A 21,479-nucleotide genomic window follows, 5' to 3' on the forward strand; every position below is an offset into this window, starting at 1 on the left:
GACTAAGCCCTTCAGAAAAGCCTCCTACAACCCCACAGGAGACTTGCTGCCTTGACTTTGTTGAAAGATCACCTTTGATCTCTGATGTCTAAAATAACTTGAGTCTAGAAAATAATGCACGAGGAGTTTTGACGAATTTCAACTACTAGTTTATTTCTCTAAATATGCTCTTTACAAGCACGTATACACATACACACACACCCAGTAGAAAAGTGTTGAAGTCGTGAAGCAAACACGTCTTTGTATCTACTACTGCTTTATCTCTCTAAATACGCTCTTTTCTCACCACCCCCCCCAAACATCCCCCCACACCCCAAGAGAAGTGTTCAGGAATTAAGTTCAGGCTACAGTAGAACTTTGGGGAGAGAAAGATGGCATTTCCCCTGTTAAGAGTTACTTGGGGATCTTATGTTTATTTCAACACACAAACCTCAACTTCAAACATGCTGAAAGATCAGATCAGATCTGGAAAACTGTGAACAAATAAAATTCAAGGCTCCTATTAAATACTGGATGGTTTCCAGATAGGGTAATCACTTTATTTCCTGTCCTTCCTCCTGCCATTTTCTAAGAAACACTTCTTCTAAAATAACTGTTAATTTGCTGAGATCCTTGTATCTTCCAACATTCTTGCTAAGTTCGTGAGTGATAAAGCATGGAGTAAGAAAATGTTTGATAACCAGCAGGCACCTTTGGTGCATGTTTATATAATTGCTCTAACTTTCACCTCTGGAAAAAATACAAATAAACACTCACCTCACACTGCAAGACAAATTGCTTCCCTCCTTTTATCCTCAACAAAATGCACTTTTTGTCTTTAATCTGAGTTTCTTCCACAGACACAATCTGTTCCATTGTCAGTAAATTTTGCTGACCGTAAAAATAAAAGATGATAAGTTACTTCACATTATTGCATGACTTCTTAAATTAAGTTAATAAATAATACTGAAAACTACCAGCTTAGAAAAAGTAAAGAAAAAAAATCAACATCTTTCTTTCTTTGATGATATTCTAGAAGTGGGGGGAAATGACTACAAAAGAAATGTACGAAAATTCAAAATATAACATCTCAAAGAAAGCTGCAAAGAAAGGAACGTCTCTATAAGGCAGAAAGCAAAGCTGTTCCCTCAGCACAGTACTGATGTGGGGATGAGCGTGAATCACACGTACCTCTCCTGCATCACACACTTGCCTAGACACGATCAATCCTGCTATGAGGGAACAATGACGTCGCTACCTACAATCTGCGTGAGCGAGAGGTGTGTCGCTGGCTTTGAACCCAGCAGCCCAGTAGAAGTTCGGTCACGCTAGCCTGTAAGCGACTGATATTTTGATCACATCGAAATGATGTTATAAACACAGGTGACGTCCTTAAACGACTGTCCCGCTGGGTCTACAGCATCACCGCTCCCGGTGAATGCTACAGTGTCTCTGAGCACCTTACCATTTTATGTTTTTTGGGATAAATACTCCAGGAATCCTAAATGAAAAACAACACCATCATAAACCCACGTTTTCTTTTTCCCTTACTTAAACTTACGAATCTACCGAGGCACGTTACGTAGCTTCGTGAATCAACGCTAAATGCTGACTCTTTTAAAACCAAGATAATTTATCATATCCAGTGGTAAGCAAAAGACGATTTTTGTTTTAGTTTTCGAATATCCTGAAAAGCGAGGCAATTTCCTTTCAAAGTGTACAACAGTGACTGACCGGTAGATAGCACAGTAAACGCATACTATGCCCAGGGCCACTCATTATCTGGAAATAAACATTACATAATGATATATGTATGAATTATAACTCAGGTGCCAGTAAGTATTCTATAATGTAAAAAATACATATGTAATATTATACAAAATATAATTATCTTGTATTTATGTATAATCATATACACATGTTCTATGTAATATGTATATTTTATATTATACAATACTTACCAGTACCTGAGTTATAATTCAGGACCCCCACAGAGTCTTATTAATCATAACTCAGATCCTAGATGTATGAATTTTTAGAAAATGACTTCTACGGCACTAGTAATAGTGAGAAGATCATGGTCATTTATGAAGAACGTGGTCATACACAGTAGCAATCACTTGTAATTAAATGGCATCTTCACCAACAAGGATTTGCAAAACACATTCCAAAGTCAAACACACCAGATTTGGGCTCACCATTTTCCATGCTCTGGCCAGTAGAGAGCTATATTCTGATACAGGGGCCATATTCCAATACACCAACTATGTTTTTCACAGTTGGGACCACTGTCCTGCTTATGATGACAACCATTCCCTCCTCAAGAGCAGAACTCCTTCCACGTGGGTTGCCACCTTCCATGGAGACAAGCCCTGGGCGCTTCACACAGCAGACGCTTAATAAATGCTGCCCCACTTGCTACGAGGGACGGTGTAGATGGGAAATTTCTCTTTTCTTGTTCACTAACATTAGCTCTTGAAAGGACCTTACAGGGTGGCTGTATCTTCCCATCTAATACGATAAAACCCACTTCCGATTTTCCAGCAAGGTGCAGACAACAGGAGGGGGGTCAGGTGCCCTGGCCTCGGTGCCAAGCTTCTCGGCCTGCACCGCAGACCTTGTCTTACTCAACCCCGACTCAGGGAGGCCTCGTAATGGAGACATGGGGCACAGGCAGACCCTGGTCGGAATCACTCCTCACCCACACCTGTCACTGGTGCCAGACCTTCCCTCTCTAAGCCCTGGTTCTCTCTTTATAAGGGTTGGACCTCAAAGGTTGCTAAACAAATTAAAAGTGTGTGTGTGCGTGTCTGTGTTTGTGTCTGTGTGTCTACAGCACCAGGCCCAAGATAAATCTGCAACAATTGTAGTAGTTGTTACCATTTCTACTTCTCCCGTTTTACAGATGAGGAAACTGAGGCTCAGTCGACATAATGTGCTCCAAGTCCCAGAGACACGGAGAAGTGGATTTAAACACCTCTGACTCCAAAGTCCCAGTTTTTTCCCCTTTTTTGATCCACCTAACTGCTCTCCAGCCCTCCTCAAACCTGTCTGCTTTGACCTCCCTGGAAGGCACCTTCTATTTTCAGGTAGCACCAAATCCTTCCTTGACTCAGAAGTTTAAAAGTTAATGTCTGAACATGAAAATCTCATGTATACATGTTAAAAGAGATATGGGAGCTAGAGGGAGATTTGAGAAAACATGCCGGCGATGTGAAATCACCACGGAAACGAGTGCTCGGGAAGATGCTACAGACTTACTCGTGACTCGCCCTCTCCTCTCCATTCAAGTCTGTTTGGAAAGAGGTAAAAATATCGACGCTGCCACTGAGTCAGGAATGGGTTTCCCAGCTTCAGCATGTACCCGTGCATGATGCAGTCTCTTCCCAGAGCGTAATCTGAGGCACGGAACACAACGATGAAATTTAGCAGGGTCTGAAACAGAATGTCTATATGCTTCTCAGAAAAAAAGAATGACACACTTTTTAGAAAAAGAGCAAGTTTCTATAAAGAGAACACACTATAGAAATCATTATTTCAGTTTTAAACACATTAAAGAACAGGTCTCTTCAGCTCTCTACTAACATACTAAATGGCTGTTTCTCAATATTCTGATAAATTCATGATGTTCCTCTATTGCTCTGAGAGGGTCAAAGTTTGTTTGATAAATATTTTTTCATTATGTAGGGTGATAATTGGGGAATAGAGAGTGATTAAACTCAAGCTATGCCCAAAGTACCTTTGCCTTTATATGGAATTGGGCTTCTCCCTTTAATGTTATTTAAAAAAATAACAGAGAGGGGATTTTCTTGTCCAAAGAAGCCAAAGTAACACAAGGGTCAAAATCTGGTCTTTCCTCCACTTAAGGTTATAATTATCTTTCATATATATGGTTATGTAGGGAGGCCAAGCTAATTCACATGCATGTTGAGTTCTGATTACATTTTTACAGCAAAGTATTGTCTCAAACAAAAAAAAACGGTCAATTTTAAGTGGCTTACTTTGCCTTCCTTCGAGGCCTTGGTGATTGTGCTAAGATCATTCATTCACTCACTCACTCATTCGTTCAACGATGACGGGAAGGTGCTGGGCACGTGCTAGGCATTCTGGACGCAGCAGTGGATAAAAGAGACAAAAGTCCTCGCCTTCAGGGAGCTTACATTCTAGTGGGAGATTCAGGTAATAAACAAACAAGCAAAACCCATGTTGTGTCACTTGGACACAAGCAGGAAGGAAAAGAATGAAGGAGGGGGGGGCCTCGGGAGGGTCCGTGGTGACGGGGTGTGGTTCACGGAGTTGCCATTTTAATGGAAAAGGTGTCTGCATTTGTCAAGTACATTTAAAGTATACGTCTTATATTTTTACTTCAGATATCTAATCCTAGACTATATTTTACTTTAAGGGTGACTTCTGAGATCTTCAACCAAGATCTAGTTATTCCTAAATTACTTAATTACATGTGAGAAGAATTCATTAATTTGCTAGACGTTCTAATTACAGCTCTAATTAAAAGGCTACACTTCAACAAGGTCATTAACATACATATTTTTTTCTGGGTCCAGTTTGTCAAGATTCTAGTGACATCGTGGCTCTCCCTTGAGCAAACTACTGAAGCTATAATTTCCTGTGTAAAGTCCGTAACAGCAAACGTGGTCCAGAGTGATCTCAGTGGACCCGTTCTCTCAAGAATGGCTTAGAAATAAAGCCCCTTTCCCTGCAGAATGGAGGTGAACACAGTTAAAGGGCTGTCACGTTCCCTTGGTGCACTCAGGCGACTTTTAGGTAAGGAGTCATTCATCCAGGATGGTGGACACTTTCCTAAACAGATGATAAATGCTACTGGGGAATGGTCGAATAGACCCAGGAATCCTGCATCAAGATACCCCCACCAAAGCAAATTGTTCACAGACTGAAATTGTTTCTGGTCATTCTTATTATACGTTAACCTCAGAAAGGTCTTTGCTTAGAAGTAAAACAAAAAGCTATCTTCATCACTAACCACAATAAGTTTAAATATCCAAAATCCATAAAGTCTTAGAAAAATCAAGAGTGGCAATATTTGGTGAATCAAAGATGACTGATTTATTTAATACTGGATGTTATGTATTCTCCTTTGGAAATCCTAATAGGGTACTCAAATATGGTAAATAAAAATATGGCTTCGGGCTTCCCTCGTGGCGCAGTGGTTGAGAATCTGCCTGCCAATGCAGGGGACATGGGTTCGAGCCCTGGTCTGGGAAAATGCCACATGCCGCGGAGCAACTAGGCCCGTGAGCCACAACTACTGAGCCTGTGCGTCTGGAGCCTGTGCTCTGCAACAAGAGAGGCCGCGACAGTGCAAGGCCCACGCACCGCGATGAAGAGTGGCCCCCGCTTGCCGCAACTAGAGAAAGCCCTCGCACAGAAACGAAGACCCAACACAGCCAAAAATAAATAAATTAATTAATTAAAAAAAAAAATATGGCTTGGTGACTCTTTTTTCTTTTTCTTTTTTTGGGGGAGGAATACTTGCTATATGGTAATGCAGGATTTTACTTATTCTGTCCGTTAGTAACTACTATTTGATAACATTTATAATATTAATAGAACTTAATCTAAGAGAAGTTCAACTTACTTTTTTTTTTTTTTTACATTTCAATACTGGATATTAATCAGAAAGATAGTCAAAATTACTATGGTCAAAATTTTTACATCAAAAATTTGTAATAAGTGTTTGGTATTAGTCTACACACAATTCAGTTTTTGGTGTAAAGTTCTTTGGCTGCAAGAAAGAACATTTGGTTTACTTCACTATTAGGAATATCTCTTAATGCTGGGATGGCTTCTTCTTGGTATTTCTTCTGCTGTTGGTTTTTGGCATAGTTATCTGTGATTGTATGAATGGAGTTGAGTGGAGAGGTACTCGTCATGTTTATTCCAAATAAGAGCACGTAACCAATCACTACAGTAATGAGGAGGTACACAGGCAGTGCAACTAACTGCCCAGTATTTTTGAGGCCAATAGGTCAAGCCTAAGGAGTTTAGCCAAGATTCAGGAATAAAAGCCCACACAAGATATAGTATGAAGCCAAATTGGGAGCTTAAGAAAAGAATAAAGCCATAAGTCGCTCTTTCTGGCAATGGTGACGGTGAATTTTCCACCATCTTCCCCGTGGCTTTAGATAATCTCGGGTCCTCCGCGCGCCCACTCCGGCCCCTCCCCACAGTTCAGCCCTGGTGACTCTTTCATGCTGTTTATAATATAAATGTATGTATGTATATACACTTATGTCTCTTGACAAGTAAACATGTAATACTAAGTTCCTCACCATACTTTGCAGGGCCCTGTGGAAAATGAAAATGCAGGCCGCTTGTTAAAAAATTATTAAGAATGTCAAGATGGTGCCAGCGGAGCATTAACCTGGGTCGGCGGCCTGATGAGACCACACAGGCCAGACACCCAGGAAGCTGGCCCTGTTGCTGACACCGTGATACTTAATCTTCAAGGAAGAAAACTTCCAAATTGGCCCCAAAACTCCAAGATAAGAAGGTGTATTGACAAAATACTGCTGACGACCTCCATACATATTATTTATATGTGGACTAAAGACTTTGAAATATCAAGTATATATTTATATATATATGTATAACTGAATCACTTTGCTGTACACTTGAAACACAACATTGTAAATCAACTATATTTCAATAAAAACTTTTAAAAAATTAAAGACTTTGAAATATCATTTCACACTGATCTTTTCCAAGCCAGGTAAAACGAAAACAATTTATGGCATTTCCCCCACTCTACTGGAAAGTACTTTATGACCCAGATACTATTTTCAGCTTTACAAGAGATCTTGAAAATTCATTGCTTTAGAAATATCTTCAGACACACCAGCTATTTTACCTTCTTCGTGGCCAAGCTGCTTATTTTTAGCTCTCTTCCTGGCCTCGATTTTATCCGTGTCTGCATTTACTGCTTCATAAACAGTTTCCACCACTTCCTGCTGCCAGCGCTCAGAGATCACCAAAGGGAAGTTCTTGTAGAGTTCTTGGTCGCAATCAAGAAGCTTATTATTTTAAGAAATCAAGATATGTATGATTTAACATGCTTACAAAGGCAACAGATTCAAAAGTACCATAACTGCGTGTAGGAAGATAACTAGACAACCGCCTATAACCATTAAGAGACAATTTATTACTTGTCATAAACCTCTGCCAATGACAATCGAGCGACAAAGGAATATACTGTACAACACGGGGAAGACAGCCAGTATTTTATAATGACTGTAAATGGAGTATAACCTTTAAAAGTTGTTAATCACTATATTGTACACCTGTAAGTTATATAATATTGTACATCAACTATACTTCAATAAAATCTTTTAAAAAGAAAAAAAAAGAAAGACAATCCAACAACCGGGATCCACACAGGGTGATATATTATGGGCACTTCACTTCCATCCCTGGGTCAGTCAGATGCAGCCCAATCTTCTACAGCATCTTCATAGCATTTTTGCCAATGAAAACTAACATATATAGGGTTTTCTTTAAAGGATGACAAGAATCTGGCAACAAAATAATTTCGATTATAGTGAGGATATTTTATTTGTGAAAACAGATCCCTATGGTTTTAGATACAGTTACAAGGGAGAAGCCAGGAGGGCTTTCTAACCACCCTACCATTATTCTGTAAAGTGAGAAAAACTAAAAGGTCCACTAGGCCAAATTTACCATTTAGCCCATGAGCCTTCCAATGAATCCAAGTTGAACAGTATGATCATAAGTCTCGAGATACGTGGAGACTTTAGGCAATGTGGCCTTTCAGAGGTGCTATAAGAAAAATTACACTTAACGATAGCATTTCTCTTCCGAACTATTACTCAAAATTCTTCATTCTTCTCCAAGTGACCCTGTACTCTGAAAGCAAGCTAAGAAAATGGTTTTACAGATTTGAGTTACAGTTTTGTGGCAGAAAGACAAACGATCCTACTGAAAGGAAAAAATAGCCCTGTCTTTCAAAAGCAGGGATCTCCCTAGAAGCTTGACTCGTTTACTCCCTTGCCTGAGAGATAAGTACGGGAGAGAGGCAAGTTATTTAGAAGGAAAAGGGAGAAAGACCAAGGGCGAGGCTCTTGCCCACAGGCCTTTAGTGAATCACTGAACCACTGGAGGAACCTGCATCCTGGTCCCAATCAGGATGCTCTCCACCCACCCTTACTGACTTGTCATCCTAACGTGCTGATTCTGAGATCAAAATGTGTACAGTTTTTCCCCTTTCAGCTTTCTTCAGACGCCCAAACCAAGCCTGGCGCTGAAACCTTTGTGTGTCCTGAGTGTGAACACGCTCATGCGTGTGTGTGTATGTGTGTGTGCGGTGCAGTGTTAGAGCATCAAGGCCAGGAGAGCACCCTGTGATGAGGGACACTGGGGCAGATTCTGCAGAGTTTGGCAAAAGTGAAAACACCCTCCTTTCCAAAGTAGTTGCTCTGAAATGGACAACTCTGCTTTATATACAAACGGTTCCATCTCCTGTAAGGTCAGAGAGCCTTGGTCTTTATGACTCGGCCTATGTGAAAAATGAATAAACAAAGCTCTACATGAAGTGAGCTTTTTTTTCTCCTTAAAGAACAATGTATTATTTTGGCTACATTTTAAGAGACACAGCCTTCTCAGCTCTGGTTCCGCAAGAAGCAAAACCACCACAACAGAAACTCCTAGTGTACATGCCAGGACGCTGACACAGGTGACCCACCCACAGAGAAGGCCTGGCAATGAAACCACTCACTTCACAGGCAAGAAAACCAATGCTCCCGAGGTTCCCTAAAGGGCCCTGATTCCCTTAGGTAGTAAGTGCAGATCTGAGGCCAGTGCGTCTGACTCCAAAGCCCAGAGTCCAGTTGACAAAATTGAAAGCATGAGACTCTCTTTTGAACAACAAAATTTTCACAGGCTCCCACGTGATATTCGTTTTCCTTTTAGTGCCCTTTGCTGGAGAGAAGTATGTCTGATGACAAAATTCTACTGTGACAGCAGTGATCCTTTTAGATAACTCTGTAAAGGGACTGTTCCTGAAGCTATAGGGTGGTCCTGTCTGTCCAGGCCACAGAAGATGCCGAGCGTCGGCACAGTGGTCACGCTGCTGTCCCCAGGGGAGCCACGGCTCAGACCAGGCCCTCTCCGCTGTGTTTCACCTGACCTTCCCTGCCACCCCCCATCCCGCCATCCTGGGAAACTGGCCACGTGAGCACCCCAGTCACCTGTACAGCTGCCTGGCAGGAAAGCCCAGGGGGGCTGACACAAGGCCATAAATGCAGGTAGCTGAGAAGACACGGGCAGGGGGGCCTCTCGGAGGGAGAGGGGAGACGCTGGGAGAAGCTGAGAAAGTGGGGGCAGTGAGAACTTGACGTGTAGTGACACGCTCTGACTCGGCATCCAAAAGAGGGTGACTTTCTCCCATGGCTCACCACCTCTAATTATGCCCTGTCTACTTGGAAAATAATGATTGGAACCAGTTTGAAAAATGCGGAAGATGCTACATATATTAAAAAAAAAACAAAACCGTGATTATTTCACTTTTGATTGACAAATGCAAAATGATTCACGCTGTTTGCTCTTTTCATCCTGACACAGAGAAACCGGGATATTTGGGAGAACTAAGATGACTGGCTGTCCTGGCATGAGGCCAAGTACGTTTGCCATCACCCGGCTGTTTTTCCCTGCTTCATAACACGTCTGAGTTTTCTATCAACCATCAATCTATCCAAAGCAATAAGAATGTGACCACTTTGCAGTTTATCAAACGTAAAATAGGTAGTCCAAAGAAAGCTGTCGTAGTCTCTAATTCAAGTCTTGACCTCTTCTACATTCGCCAAATATATGGATATTCATCTGTAAGCTACAGTCCATAAACAGGCCAGTACTAAGTCAATCATGAAGCCTGATTTCCAATTAAAAAATCCCCCACCCTCCAAAAAAAAAAAAAAAAAAAAACCTGAAAGCAAGCATTGCCTGTGTACCTTGATGCCTTTGGTATCCTCTTCATCAAATGAGCCGATGTCAAAGGCGTCGGCCGCATTGACTTCCCCCCGGGGAGGGATCAAGGGTGGAGGGTACTGGAAGAGCCAGAGAAGAAAGGTTCAGTTACTAGGTGACTCAGGGCCCAGTCCCAACCTGCTATTCTATAAAGAGATCTCAGTGCAACACATCAAGGTGTCACAGTCTGTGCAGGGCTCATTCAAGCTCACACAAATCACAGTGCACAGTTCACAATGCCCCCAAAGGAGATACAGCCCCACGACCCAGTTTGCTAGAAGCTTAACGCCTGCAATGGGGCAGGGTGGGGCGCCCCACACCCACAAACGTCCCGAGGCCAATGCTGGCTGAACCAGAACCCAACTCTACTCCTAATTAGGCAGGACTAACAGAGCATCATTCCTCAATGGTCTGAGTTCATGCAAAGGTGAGTCCAAAGATGATCATCAACATTGAGAAAAAAACAACAACTTTAATCTGGGGTGTTTTCCTGAATCAATGAGAATATTAAAAAGTAGCTTAAAATAAGCCAAGGGGATTATGCCACTATACAATCATGCTAATTCTTAAATTATGGGGTGCTGGGCTCAAAAGTATCTAAGTGTATGACAAACGTTTCTCGTACATTTTTACATATAAACAAAGAGGGAGAAGTTGTTCCAAAGGGAATGAGCCATGCGGCAGCACGTGGATAGGAGAGCAAGAAGCAGGGCTGCGGATGGAGAGCTGGGGTGGACCCTGGAGACAGAGCCAGGACGTAGAGATGCATACAGAGATGCAGATGGAGAGCACAGTGGGGGTGGTACCCGGGGTGGGGTCCCAGCAGGAGTACCTTCTGCAGGTAGACTTGCTGCCAGTCGATGCCTCTGAAGAAGTCGTGCGTTTTTAGCTCCTGTGCACTGCGGGAGAGAGGGAGTCACGGCAGTGGTAAGTAAATATGCATTCGGAAATCTAAGAAACGGTTTGCAAAAATTATCTCCTATTACAGAACACACAGGGACAACTATTTCCAGCTCTTTAAGACAGCAAGTAAAATATGCTTCTTTCGAAGCAATCCAAGAAACACTGTGATGTTTAGAAATACTGCACGCTGAGCCTAGGAATATAATCTCATGTGCTACTTTATTGGGGATGCTTATCCCAGCCTGAGATAACCTAGGGGTTTTCACAGATTATATCTATATCTGATTCTGTAATCATGAGAACAAATTTAACTAAGAATTAAGTTAGAGATCTACACATTAAAGAGATTTACAGCAAATGTCTACAAGTCCTCATAGATCAGATGGCAGGGATATGAAGCACCAAATATTAATTTCGAAGCAAACTAGAAATCTAGTAGAATAGTGCATGCCAAACCCCTTCATAAACTGAAGAAACAGTTTTTCCCAAAGATCGTCGCTGAAGTTCAGTTCACATGGAACAGAAGAAGTTGCAGACTCTGAAGAAAACACATGGGCCAATATACAGAGTTCCCCTGTGATTCCCTCCGACCCCCTCTAATTGAAATGGGAGATTCTCAATGTATTGAAAGGAACTGTTCTGCTTTCCAGGTGAAGACGCTGAAAGGCAGAAGCAACGGCCTACCCGCGTCCGTGGCAGCCGAGTCGCTTACTAACGTCTCGCTGGAGCAAGCCTTCCAGAAGGGACTGCAGCTCAGGGGAGAAGATGTCTGGAAGTTCCACATTCTGGGGGTGGGGGACGGGGGGAGAATACGATCTCAAAAATGCATCCAGGGAAACAGTGCCCTCACCCCTGACCAGATTTAAAGGCCATTTCTTGCAATAAGGATAGTGTTAAAAAAAAATTGCAGATTCACTGCCAATTAACATTGACTCTAAGAAACAGAGAACGGTTACTCATTTTCAGAGTCAATCGACAGGCTGGAGCCAGAAGAATCAGGTCTCCTCGCTCTTCTGCATCCCAGTCATTTTTCCTTTTATCTGACTTCTTTAGTTTTGTTCTTGATTTTCTACATCTTTCTCTTACTGATTGTTAGCAAACCCTGATATTTGCCTTGGCATCTATTTCCAGTGTTTTAAGAAAGCTTTTTTTTTTTTTTTATACTGGTTGTGATGGAATGAAACATGAAAATTATAATGCAAAAAAAAAAAAAGTTTTTGACCTCCTTACCATGGTGAGTGTCATTCGGTCTATCTCATGCTTATCTTTGGTTTTATGTTGTCTGAAAGGGCTGTGACTGTAGAAATAAAGAAAATTCCATCACTAGATGGTTTCAGGTAACAGCAAACATTGTTGACTAATATTTGGGCAAGGTATTACGTTCTGTCACTGCTCATATGAAAATGCAGAAATACAAAAGCCATAAACATATAAGCATTTCCAGAGAAAAACTGATGATCAGATTGACGATCAGATATATTAGGTCCTGAAGGAGCAAGGCTTATGTTTACTTGAACTCCTGATCTTCACGTCAATGAAGTCATGGTACCAAAATATACTTTAGCAAATATATTCCAAGTGATAATTTAAACCATCACTTGGAAAAAACATTAGCAAACAGGTATTTATGAAAATGAAAGTCATACACATGGCATTTGTCACATTAGTGTTTGAGATAATCGTAACTTTCAAATTTTTTTTTTTTTTTTAGAAAAATGGGTATTAGTTCCTCGAACAATACAAAGAACTGCAGTCAAATCAAAACACGTCCAAGATGAACACACTTCCCCCCCTAGAATCCAGTAATTTTAAGCACTACATTCCTTTGAGGATAAGAGATATAAACTAACCCTGTGCTCCCAGACCCTCCAGAGTTCTGAGAACTGCTCCCTCATGTCCTACTTACAAACAGCCCCAGACTTAAGAGTCAGAAACCCTGGGTTCACGCTGTGACTTGGCTGTTTGCCGGCTGTGAGCCAGTCATGGAAACCTCCAATCTCAGTCTCTTCATCTGTAAACGGCATAACGCAATATCCGTCACCAAAACGGTGACGGGAACGAATGAAATAATGTACATGCTAGTAGCCGAGACAATGGCAGTACACAGTGGGTATCTGATACACATCTGTGAAATTAATAAGGATGAGTCTAACTTTACAAAATGAATGTCTGCTTGATCAACTGTGTAAAGAAATTATTCTTACTTTTTTTTTTTTTAAATTCATCAATTTTGATGTCTTTTTTTATTTTTTTATTTTTTACTTTTATTTATTTATTTATTTATGTCTGTGCTGGGTCTTCGTTTCTGTGCAGGGGCTTTCTCCAGTTGCGGCAAGTGGGGGCTACTCTTCATCGCGATGCGCGGGCCTCTCACTATCACGGCCTCTCCTGTTGCGGAGCACAGGCTCCAGACGCGCAGGCTCAGTAATTGTGGCTCATGGGCCTAGCTGCCCTGCGGCATGTGGGATCTTCCCAGACCAGGGCTCGAACCCGTATCCCCTGCATTGGCAGGCAGACTCTCAACCACTGCGCCACCAGGGAAGCCCTATTCTTACTCTTGATTACATTTTTAAAATGCTGAATAAACTGGCTTTTAAAGTTAACCTTAGATATCACTTATATATGGAATCTAAAATATGACACAAATGAACTTATCTACAAAACAAAAACAGACTTACAGACATAGAGAACAGATTAGTGGTTGTCAATGGTGGGGTGGTGGGGGCAGGGGGGAGGAATGGATTGGGAGTTTGGGATTTGCAGATGCAAACTATTATATACAGGATGGATAAACAACAAGTTCCTAGTGTACAGCACAGGGAACTATAGTCAATATCCTATGATAAACCATAATGGAATAGAGTGTGAAGGAGAATGTGTGTGTGTGTGTGTGTGTGTGTGTATATATATATATATATATATATATATATATATATATATATATATATTTATATAACTGAATCACTTGGCTGTACACTAAAAACTAACACAACATTGTAAATCAACTATATTTCAATAAAATAAATTAAAAAAAACATAGATACTCTAAGCATTAAAAGAGACTAGTAAACATGCAAACTAGAAAACCCTGGCCTTATTTATTCACTTGAAAATTAAAGAAGGGATATGATTGAGATTTCTGATGGTAAGACATGCCTGCAAAATGATCAACCCTGTAGATTTATTTATAAGGCATATATAACATAATCTGAGGCAAGATATATAAAATAGTTAACTCTATAAAATGGATACGGATGTTGAGCACATAAATCAATGTGATTTAGAAAAAAGAACTAAAACGTCCACCCACTCTTGCTACTGAATAAGTTAAACTATGATGATGATTCCACTTCAGAGTATTTATTATTTAAATATTTCAATTTTCACTTTGTACAAGAGAGGGCACTCTAACGCTTGCTTTCTTTCGTATGCAGTGAAAAACACACAGTAATTTCCATCTCTTGAAAGTATTAATTTGGAAAAAAAAAAATCTAAACAAGGTAAATTAGTACCAAGCAAACATACGCCAATCTTTAAAACAGATTTTGATTGGAAATATTCTTTGCATCCTAATTGTTTCCAAGGAGAAAAATGTAAAATTACTGCATTTAAAAAGCAAATAGGATAGAATAACAAACGATATCTGTTGTTTATGAGATACTATAATTTTTAAAAACTTGACTTGTATCATTCTTGTATGCAAAATACACAGAGATATTAACATGTTCATGGTTCAAGAGAAAAGGAATATAGGTTTATTAAATCTTACTACAACTTCAGTCTCTCTTCATGACACAACTGCTCCTACCCCACAGAGTTCCTTAACGTATAAAAGGGGATTGTGTGAAGGTCTCCTGTGTTTCGGCAAATCCATCTGCTTTGGCTCCTGTGTGCAAAGCCGGAGGACCCCTTCCTGCTCTCGACCCTCATGTGCCTGCCTGCATCTGACGCTGGAAGCAGAGGGCTGTGCCCGGACACTTGGAGAGAAGGACGACTGTGTTCTGGCAGAGATGCTCCGTACTAAATTTAAAAACTCTTTCGTGTGACCAGAGGGAGGGCTTTGCGAGGGGACGGGAGTTAAAGTTAAACATTAAAACATTCCCGGCGCACAGGCCTGATCGCTACAAATACCATTTGATAAATATAGCTCTGCCACGTCTGACTCAATAAGAAACAATCGGAAATGCTTTTCGGTTCTTCGGTTCTGGGCTGTTGTGCTGAGAAAGTCTGGTCTTTCAAGTTCAAGTCCTGAGGTGCATCTGTTTCCAATGTCTTCTTGATTATTCTTTGTGAACAAAACCCAAGATTCTGTTTCTATTTTGGAAAATGTTAAAGAAAACCTCCTATAGTAATGATCTCCATTCTGAGGGAGGCATGTGGTGCTCGCAGATCCTGTGTGATCACAGCTGCTCCCCGACACAGCCGCTCCCCGACACAGCCGCTTTAAATAGGAGACAGTAACACGGGCCTGTCAACAGCTTATGACGTGGGCCAAGCTCTTCCAACAGCACATGCAACACTCCGGCTGCGTCAGGGGACGTTATGGGAATAGAATTCACATGTACAGTGGTCTGATGTGGCTTTTGAATAACAGAGTGGGAGAGTCGCAAATTTCCCCCAAACGAGTTGGGAAATCGTTCAAGGCATGCTAAATGATGGGGAAACACACACACACACACGCACGATACATCATTCACAGTGAAAAGATGAGCTCAAAAACAATCCATTTATAAATACAAGTGACTACAAATCCTTACGTCAAAAGTTAATTTTAGAATACCAAAAAGATTGCATGCTACATCAAATGTGAGTTTTGAACCTAAGCCAATAGCTACCAAAATATTTATAAACATTCCTTTTTTCCCTATGGGAACCAACTCGGCAACCTCAGGCAGAGCTCAGTTCTCCCCAGACCACCACCTGGGCTCTCTCCTCGTGTCTGACAATCAATGGTGACAAGTTTAAGATCAAGGCTACTGTCACGTCAATTCTTTGCCTTCACAGAGAGCTGAACTCTAGACTGAGGATCATGACGGCGATTCCGCACATTTGCAACGTGGACACCTCTTTATACACAGGCGCTCTTCAGTGTCTGACAGTCAGCTGAAGTGGAAGCAGTGACCCCCACCCAATATACGGCCCTGAGCGGACAGGTCCATCACTGAGCCCAGGGATGCAAACACGTTCTCGGGCCTCGACAGCTTCCTTACATCCAGGTTCCTGTCCCTTGCACCCTGTGGGATCCTTCTAGGGTGTCACAACAGAACTAGGGGTTCAGACAAGTGTTTCAGCAGAAGCAATGGGGCACACTGGTCAGTGCGAGAAGTATCTGATCAGAGAAAACAGAAGCGAAAAAAAGACCCTTGGTGACCACTGGTCACCCTCACTGCGCAGATGTGGGGAGGAGGGGAAGAGACTTGCTCTGGAGCAGAGTTTCTCATCCTCAGCTGTGCGATCCTTTGTTGGAGCAGCGGGGGCCGCCCTGTGCACTGTACGATGCTTAGCAGCAACCCTGGCCTCGACCCGCTAGATGCCAAGTTGTGACAACCAAAAATGTCCCCGGGCGTTGCCAAGCACGCCTGGGGTTGAGGACGAGCGCTGCGGAGTGGCTGGCATGGAGTCTGGTTCATCCCATGAGGACTGATGCCGCGGCCGCCCCGTAAGAGCACCAGGATACCGGGGGACAGACTGCCTGTGAAGCCCGCGCCCGGGAGGCCACGTTGGCCGCACTCTCCTCCCACCCCCTCCTGAGTTACTGTTTCAGTTCCTTAGGCCCCTTGTGTCTGAGAAAAGACAGCTACTCGGGCTCCCTCTGTACAGTGTGTAAGAACTGAATAGGATGCTTCTGTACGCCTGGATGGAACCTTCTTTCCCCTTGTTTAAGCTGAGGGGATGAAGGCTGCATCGCCTCCAGATCTCACCGTGATGCTTTGCTCCTGAAGGGCCCTCAGTAAACATCAGCTTAATATGAACCACTGATACTTTATACCCATTGACATTGGTAGTGATACGACCATCCTCCCAATCACCTTGAATCTAAACTCCTATCTGTCCATAGCCAAGCATCCACTGAAAAAACAAAAACTGCTATGGACTGTAAGAACGATACTGTTAAGTCATTTGTGGCCTTTCTGATCCCAGTACCACAGCGCTACTCAAGCCTTTGCCTGGGTTCTTCGACGTGCCTCCCACCAGCATCCTCTTACTGGAGAGCAACCCAACCTTTGCTTAAAAGATGCTTCCTTTCTCTGTCCCTCGTTTGCTTAAAAGCCCTCTGTCTCTGGGGCCTTAAGAACAAAGCCCCACCTGCACAGCATGGAATTCTAGGTGGCCCCCGGCCCTGCCCCAATTTTCTCCATCTTCTCTCTCAGCACACCTTCCCCGCGACCAACAGCTGACCCCCCCCACTCACAGGTCGTTGATGGGGAAAGACCACCTGCACCTGCTCCGTATTGTGCCCTCCCCGTCGTCTACTTCCACTCCAGGTCTTCATCCTGCCATCCTGTCTGAGAGAGAACACTTCCCATACCACCTCCTACGTGAAGTTGTCAAGTCAGCCCTATGCTTCCAGGTTAGACCTGGTGATCCCATTTCTGCTCTCCCAGCACAGCCCATCCAGCTCACAATTTTGTATGTGTGTGTACCTATCTACTCTCCTCCGAGTTCCTCCAGGACTGTGTGTGGCTCCCTCCCTCCCTCCTTCCCTCCCCCACAGCATCAAGCACAGGCTCTTGCATACTGCAGGTACTCAATAAATGCTCACCGAATTGTATTTAAATCACTTAAGTCAAAAAATGTTTCCCCGCTCTTTGGTTTCAGTGCTCTCTCCATTCCTGGGATTGCCTTTTGAACAAGTATTAGAAAGAATGGCAGACGATCATACATCTTTGTAGGGAAGATTCGTCTATTCTCTTTGTTAGGCATTGGAAGGATTCTTGCCATTTCAGGCTCAGTGGATGGTCACCAGGCAGTGACGGGGAGCTGGCTATCTGTGAGGCAGGACATGCCTTCACAGGGCAGCTCAAATGCTGAATGGACATTCTTGCATCAAATTGAAGTCTTTTCTCTCCTGAAAATGCTCACTGTCTAGAGCTGTACAGATGAGTATGCCTCCTTCAATGAGATGGGCCTTCTGACAGCTGGAGCCAACAGGATGGCCGTCTGAAGCACTGTACCCAGCTCTCTGAACCTGTCCATAGGAGCCACGATTTCTAGCTGTCACCATTCTCATCTCTTCTTATCCATCCACCCCATCCCATCCTCATGACCATCCTCTGGATGTCTTCCTGTTGGCCAAGATTCCTCTCAATAGGGGTCACATCAAACATAATGCTTCAGTCAAGCCTGATCAAGGATGTCATAAAGGAATTACCACCTTCCAATGCAATCCTCCAAACCTAAACCATGACCAAGTAAGACGGAACTGGCTTTATCAGCTACAAATCACACTGCTGGCATAGAGATACCGATCAAACCAATCTTCAGATCTTTTAAAAATAGTGGTATATGCCAGATCATCCCTAGACTACACAGATGGACATTATTATAAACAGACAGAATAGCAATATTAAACAAAAATCAATAAACAAACAAAGCCCTAAATGCAAGACTTTGCAAGTTTCCCTGCCACATTTTACAACTGACTTCTGAATCTTGAGTTAATGCATTCAGCTTTTGCTGTTGTGCAGAGTTTTTCTTAAATCATCTCGTGACTCCGTAAGTGTGGATTCTAATCTCCAACCCCTTCTTCAGCGGAGACCTCAGTGAAGACGGTGTGTCTGGATGCACTCACCACGCATGCAGGGACTCCCGCCGGCTGGAGAAACATCTCGGGCGGGAAGTGGTTTTCTCTGGTTTGCTTTGCAGAATCTCTAATTAGGTCAGCTGGTCTGATGACATGAATTAAGGCCATCCAGCCTCCACAAACATGGTAATTCAATTAAGGACCAACAGGACCTGACTCTCTGAGCAATAATACAATTTTAGTTCCCAAGTGAATGCGGTGAGCAGAGAACAACTAGATTATCCAGGTCCTGGGGAAGCAGCCGGGGTGCTTGGAACCTAGTTTGGGGGGAAGACAGGGAATCCAGCCTCTTTTCAGATTGTGCTAAATGTAATAAGAGGATGCAGCGATGCTCAATAAGGCTTTCCGAGGGAAACATGGAAAGTTTAGCAAACTACCAGTCCTGTGTGTTCATAGAAGCAACGTTACAGGGAGGATCCTGACTAGGAAATTTTAATGTAAACTGCTTTTTGTATCTCTGTGAATGGAGAATAATCAAAAACATATCTTAAACAATTCAGCTCTCTGTTAAAATTGGCTAAAGACTCTTAAAATTAATGGAAATATTAACATAATTTGTAAATGTTCAATATGAGAACATATTTGGAGAGCGCTTTCATTCCATCCTCTTTCCGCTTGTATTTCATCATCTCTGGTAGATTAAAACTAAGGGTCAAGTATAACAAATGAAAAACACAGAATTACACAATTTCATTTTTGTGTTTTTAAAACCTACAAATTTCAGCATGTTCACAAACAGATGCACACTTTTAAAACAGATTCTCTTTGGGTGTTCATCCTTTTGTGTAAAAAATGCTTTAACCTCAGAAGACGATCATGAGTAATTAATTCCTAGGGAAAAGAAATTCTCCTACCCTCTTCGATTATCTACCTTTAAAAATAACACTTATTCCCAAAATAAGGCTTATCAATGGAAATTTTCCAACAAAGTCTTGTTTTAGGTCTAAACGTGTTGGCATACCTTCCTGGCATGGAACAAAAATACCAAAAGCTTATGGGAAAGAAACTCTCACTTTTACGGGCAGAAAGAGCTGTGGGCATCGCCTGGATCAGTGTGTGTCTTAAAGATCACTGTGTGATCTAAAACGATATTAGCACCTAATAACATGTACATATTTTTGATTTTGATCCAAGTGCATGCCATGGTGATGGTACTAAAAGGACGCATTTCACTCACCCTCTCAGAAGTTTGAAAAGCATACAACCCAGGGAGAACCAGTCGGCACTGCTGTCGTACGCAGTCCCTTTCTGCAGGACCTCGGGAGCCATGTACCCGTGGGTGCCCCTGGGGAGAAGAAAGGGTACATGCGGTTACCAGTGCTTGCAGACCTTATAAAACATTCCCAGCTCACCAAGAGGTCTGAGCATCATGCATCCACGTCAGCAACTATGAACAAGGCGGCGGGGACGACAGTGCTTCCACCAAATATGATTCAGCAAACACCCAGTGGGAAAACGACCTTTCCTGTCTTCATTAGGATAGGACTGAATATAAATAAATTACCATATGAAATAAATATGAACGATGCGCGCACTCCACGGTCTTGGAGGTGAAATGTGAGTCTCAGGAGTCCTTCCTCACTCCAGGCAGGAGGAGTCAAGGGCAGGCCCCTGAGGAGATGTGTGGGGCTGGGGGAGGGAGCGGGGGAAGGGGGTGATGAACAGTGACCTGGAAGGGATGGGCACGGGCGTCCCTGTGTGGCGCCACCCTCCCGTGCTGAGGACCGGGGCTCGCACATATGCCCGTCGTATCTCCCACCCTTCCACGGTCACGATGGTCTCCAAGGCAGGGCGGGCGTGGGGGGACAAGCCGACAGGCACGGAGACGGAGAAATCACGTATCCGGTTTAAAGAGCTGCTGACAGCTCAAAGGACTCAGCCAAACAAATGTGCAGGCGACTTGCAGGAAGCTGAGAAAAATCACTTGGGAGGACAACCATTTATATATAATACGTGTTATCTGCAACTCAAAATCCTTTCCCATTCTGCGACTCCCCACCCCTCCTTAAAGATCTGAGCACGCACTGTTCCAAGCGCGCAAGAGAGGGCTCGTGGGGAACTTTCAAAGACGTGGCCTGAAAGGGCCCCGAAAAAGCCTTTAACTGTAGCTCTGTTCCCATCCTTCATTGATTTTCTTCACTGATAGAATGGGTGATAAAATGACACCTTCATCCCACAGGGGTGCCGTGAGGATCACACGTATGTAATGGGCTTAGGATAGTGCTGGCTCTTAAAAAGAACTCAACCTATGTTAGGGATTTTATTCTCTATCCTTACGTTATTATAATCCTTTTTAACTTATGCTCAGAAACAGTGAGAATCTGCTCCGCCAAGTGATCCTGGATCAGCACTGGGCCCGATACCCTCTCTGCCTCAGAGTTCTATCTTGAAAGACTTTCTCAAACAGTGAAAACGGGCACTGGTCCATCCCTCAGAAAAGCTCCGCCATCCAGAATCCAAAGTCTGACAGCGTGCGCTCAGCAAGGCACACTGGGGGAGTCAGAGACTTCCTCAAGGGGCATCCAAGCCATTTTCTGGGGAGGTTTAACTTCGGTGTTGCTGGGAAAACCTTTGTGGTGACCTTTTTAACCTGCGATTCTCGGGATCAAAACCCAGTTCTGGGACGGGAAGATCTCAACAAGGATAAATGCATGGGGTTAACGCAGATCACATCTCTGAGTGGACACTGGACACAGCAGAGCACTGGACCTACCCACCTCCATGGTTTTCAGCTTCTGCCTACACGGCAGCACCTAGCGCTTCCTGCTGCTTCCCACTG

General features: G+C 43.0%; 2 protein-coding genes across 4 annotated transcripts in view; both read right to left on the reverse strand.

The window, feature by feature from the left end:
- The window catches only part of LOC132347661 (beta-adrenergic receptor kinase 2), a 121,268-nt gene that overhangs the window by 3,544 nt on the left and 96,245 nt on the right, over positions 1 to 21,479 (reverse strand). For 2 of the 3 annotated variants that reach the window (XM_059894386.1, XM_059894387.1), the window contains 8 exons: positions 19,878 to 19,985; positions 12,127 to 12,193; positions 11,581 to 11,681; positions 10,826 to 10,892; positions 9,978 to 10,073; positions 6,866 to 7,028; positions 3,241 to 3,377; positions 757 to 870 (listed from right to left, as the gene is read on the reverse strand). In XM_059894386.1, the coding sequence (XP_059750369.1) occupies positions 757 to 870; positions 3,241 to 3,377; positions 6,866 to 7,028; positions 9,978 to 10,073; positions 10,826 to 10,892; positions 11,581 to 11,681; positions 12,127 to 12,193; positions 19,878 to 19,985 (853 nt within the window). Of the gene's footprint in view, positions 1 to 756; positions 871 to 3,240; positions 3,378 to 6,865; positions 7,029 to 9,977; positions 10,074 to 10,825; positions 10,893 to 11,580; positions 11,682 to 12,126; positions 12,194 to 19,877; positions 19,986 to 21,479 lie in introns of those variants that run through there. The other variant, XM_059894388.1, reaches the window with a different exon arrangement.
- LOC132347745 (phosphatidylinositol N-acetylglucosaminyltransferase subunit P-like) lies at positions 5,715 to 6,123 on the reverse strand. The gene is given in 2 exon segments (XM_059894532.1): positions 5,715 to 5,954; positions 5,956 to 6,123. Coding segments are annotated over 2 exon segments (408 nt in total).

This window comes from Balaenoptera ricei, chromosome 14, assembly GCF_028023285.1.
Source record: "Balaenoptera ricei isolate mBalRic1 chromosome 14, mBalRic1.hap2, whole genome shotgun sequence".
NCBI lineage: Eukaryota > Metazoa > Chordata > Mammalia > Artiodactyla > Balaenopteridae > Balaenoptera > Balaenoptera ricei.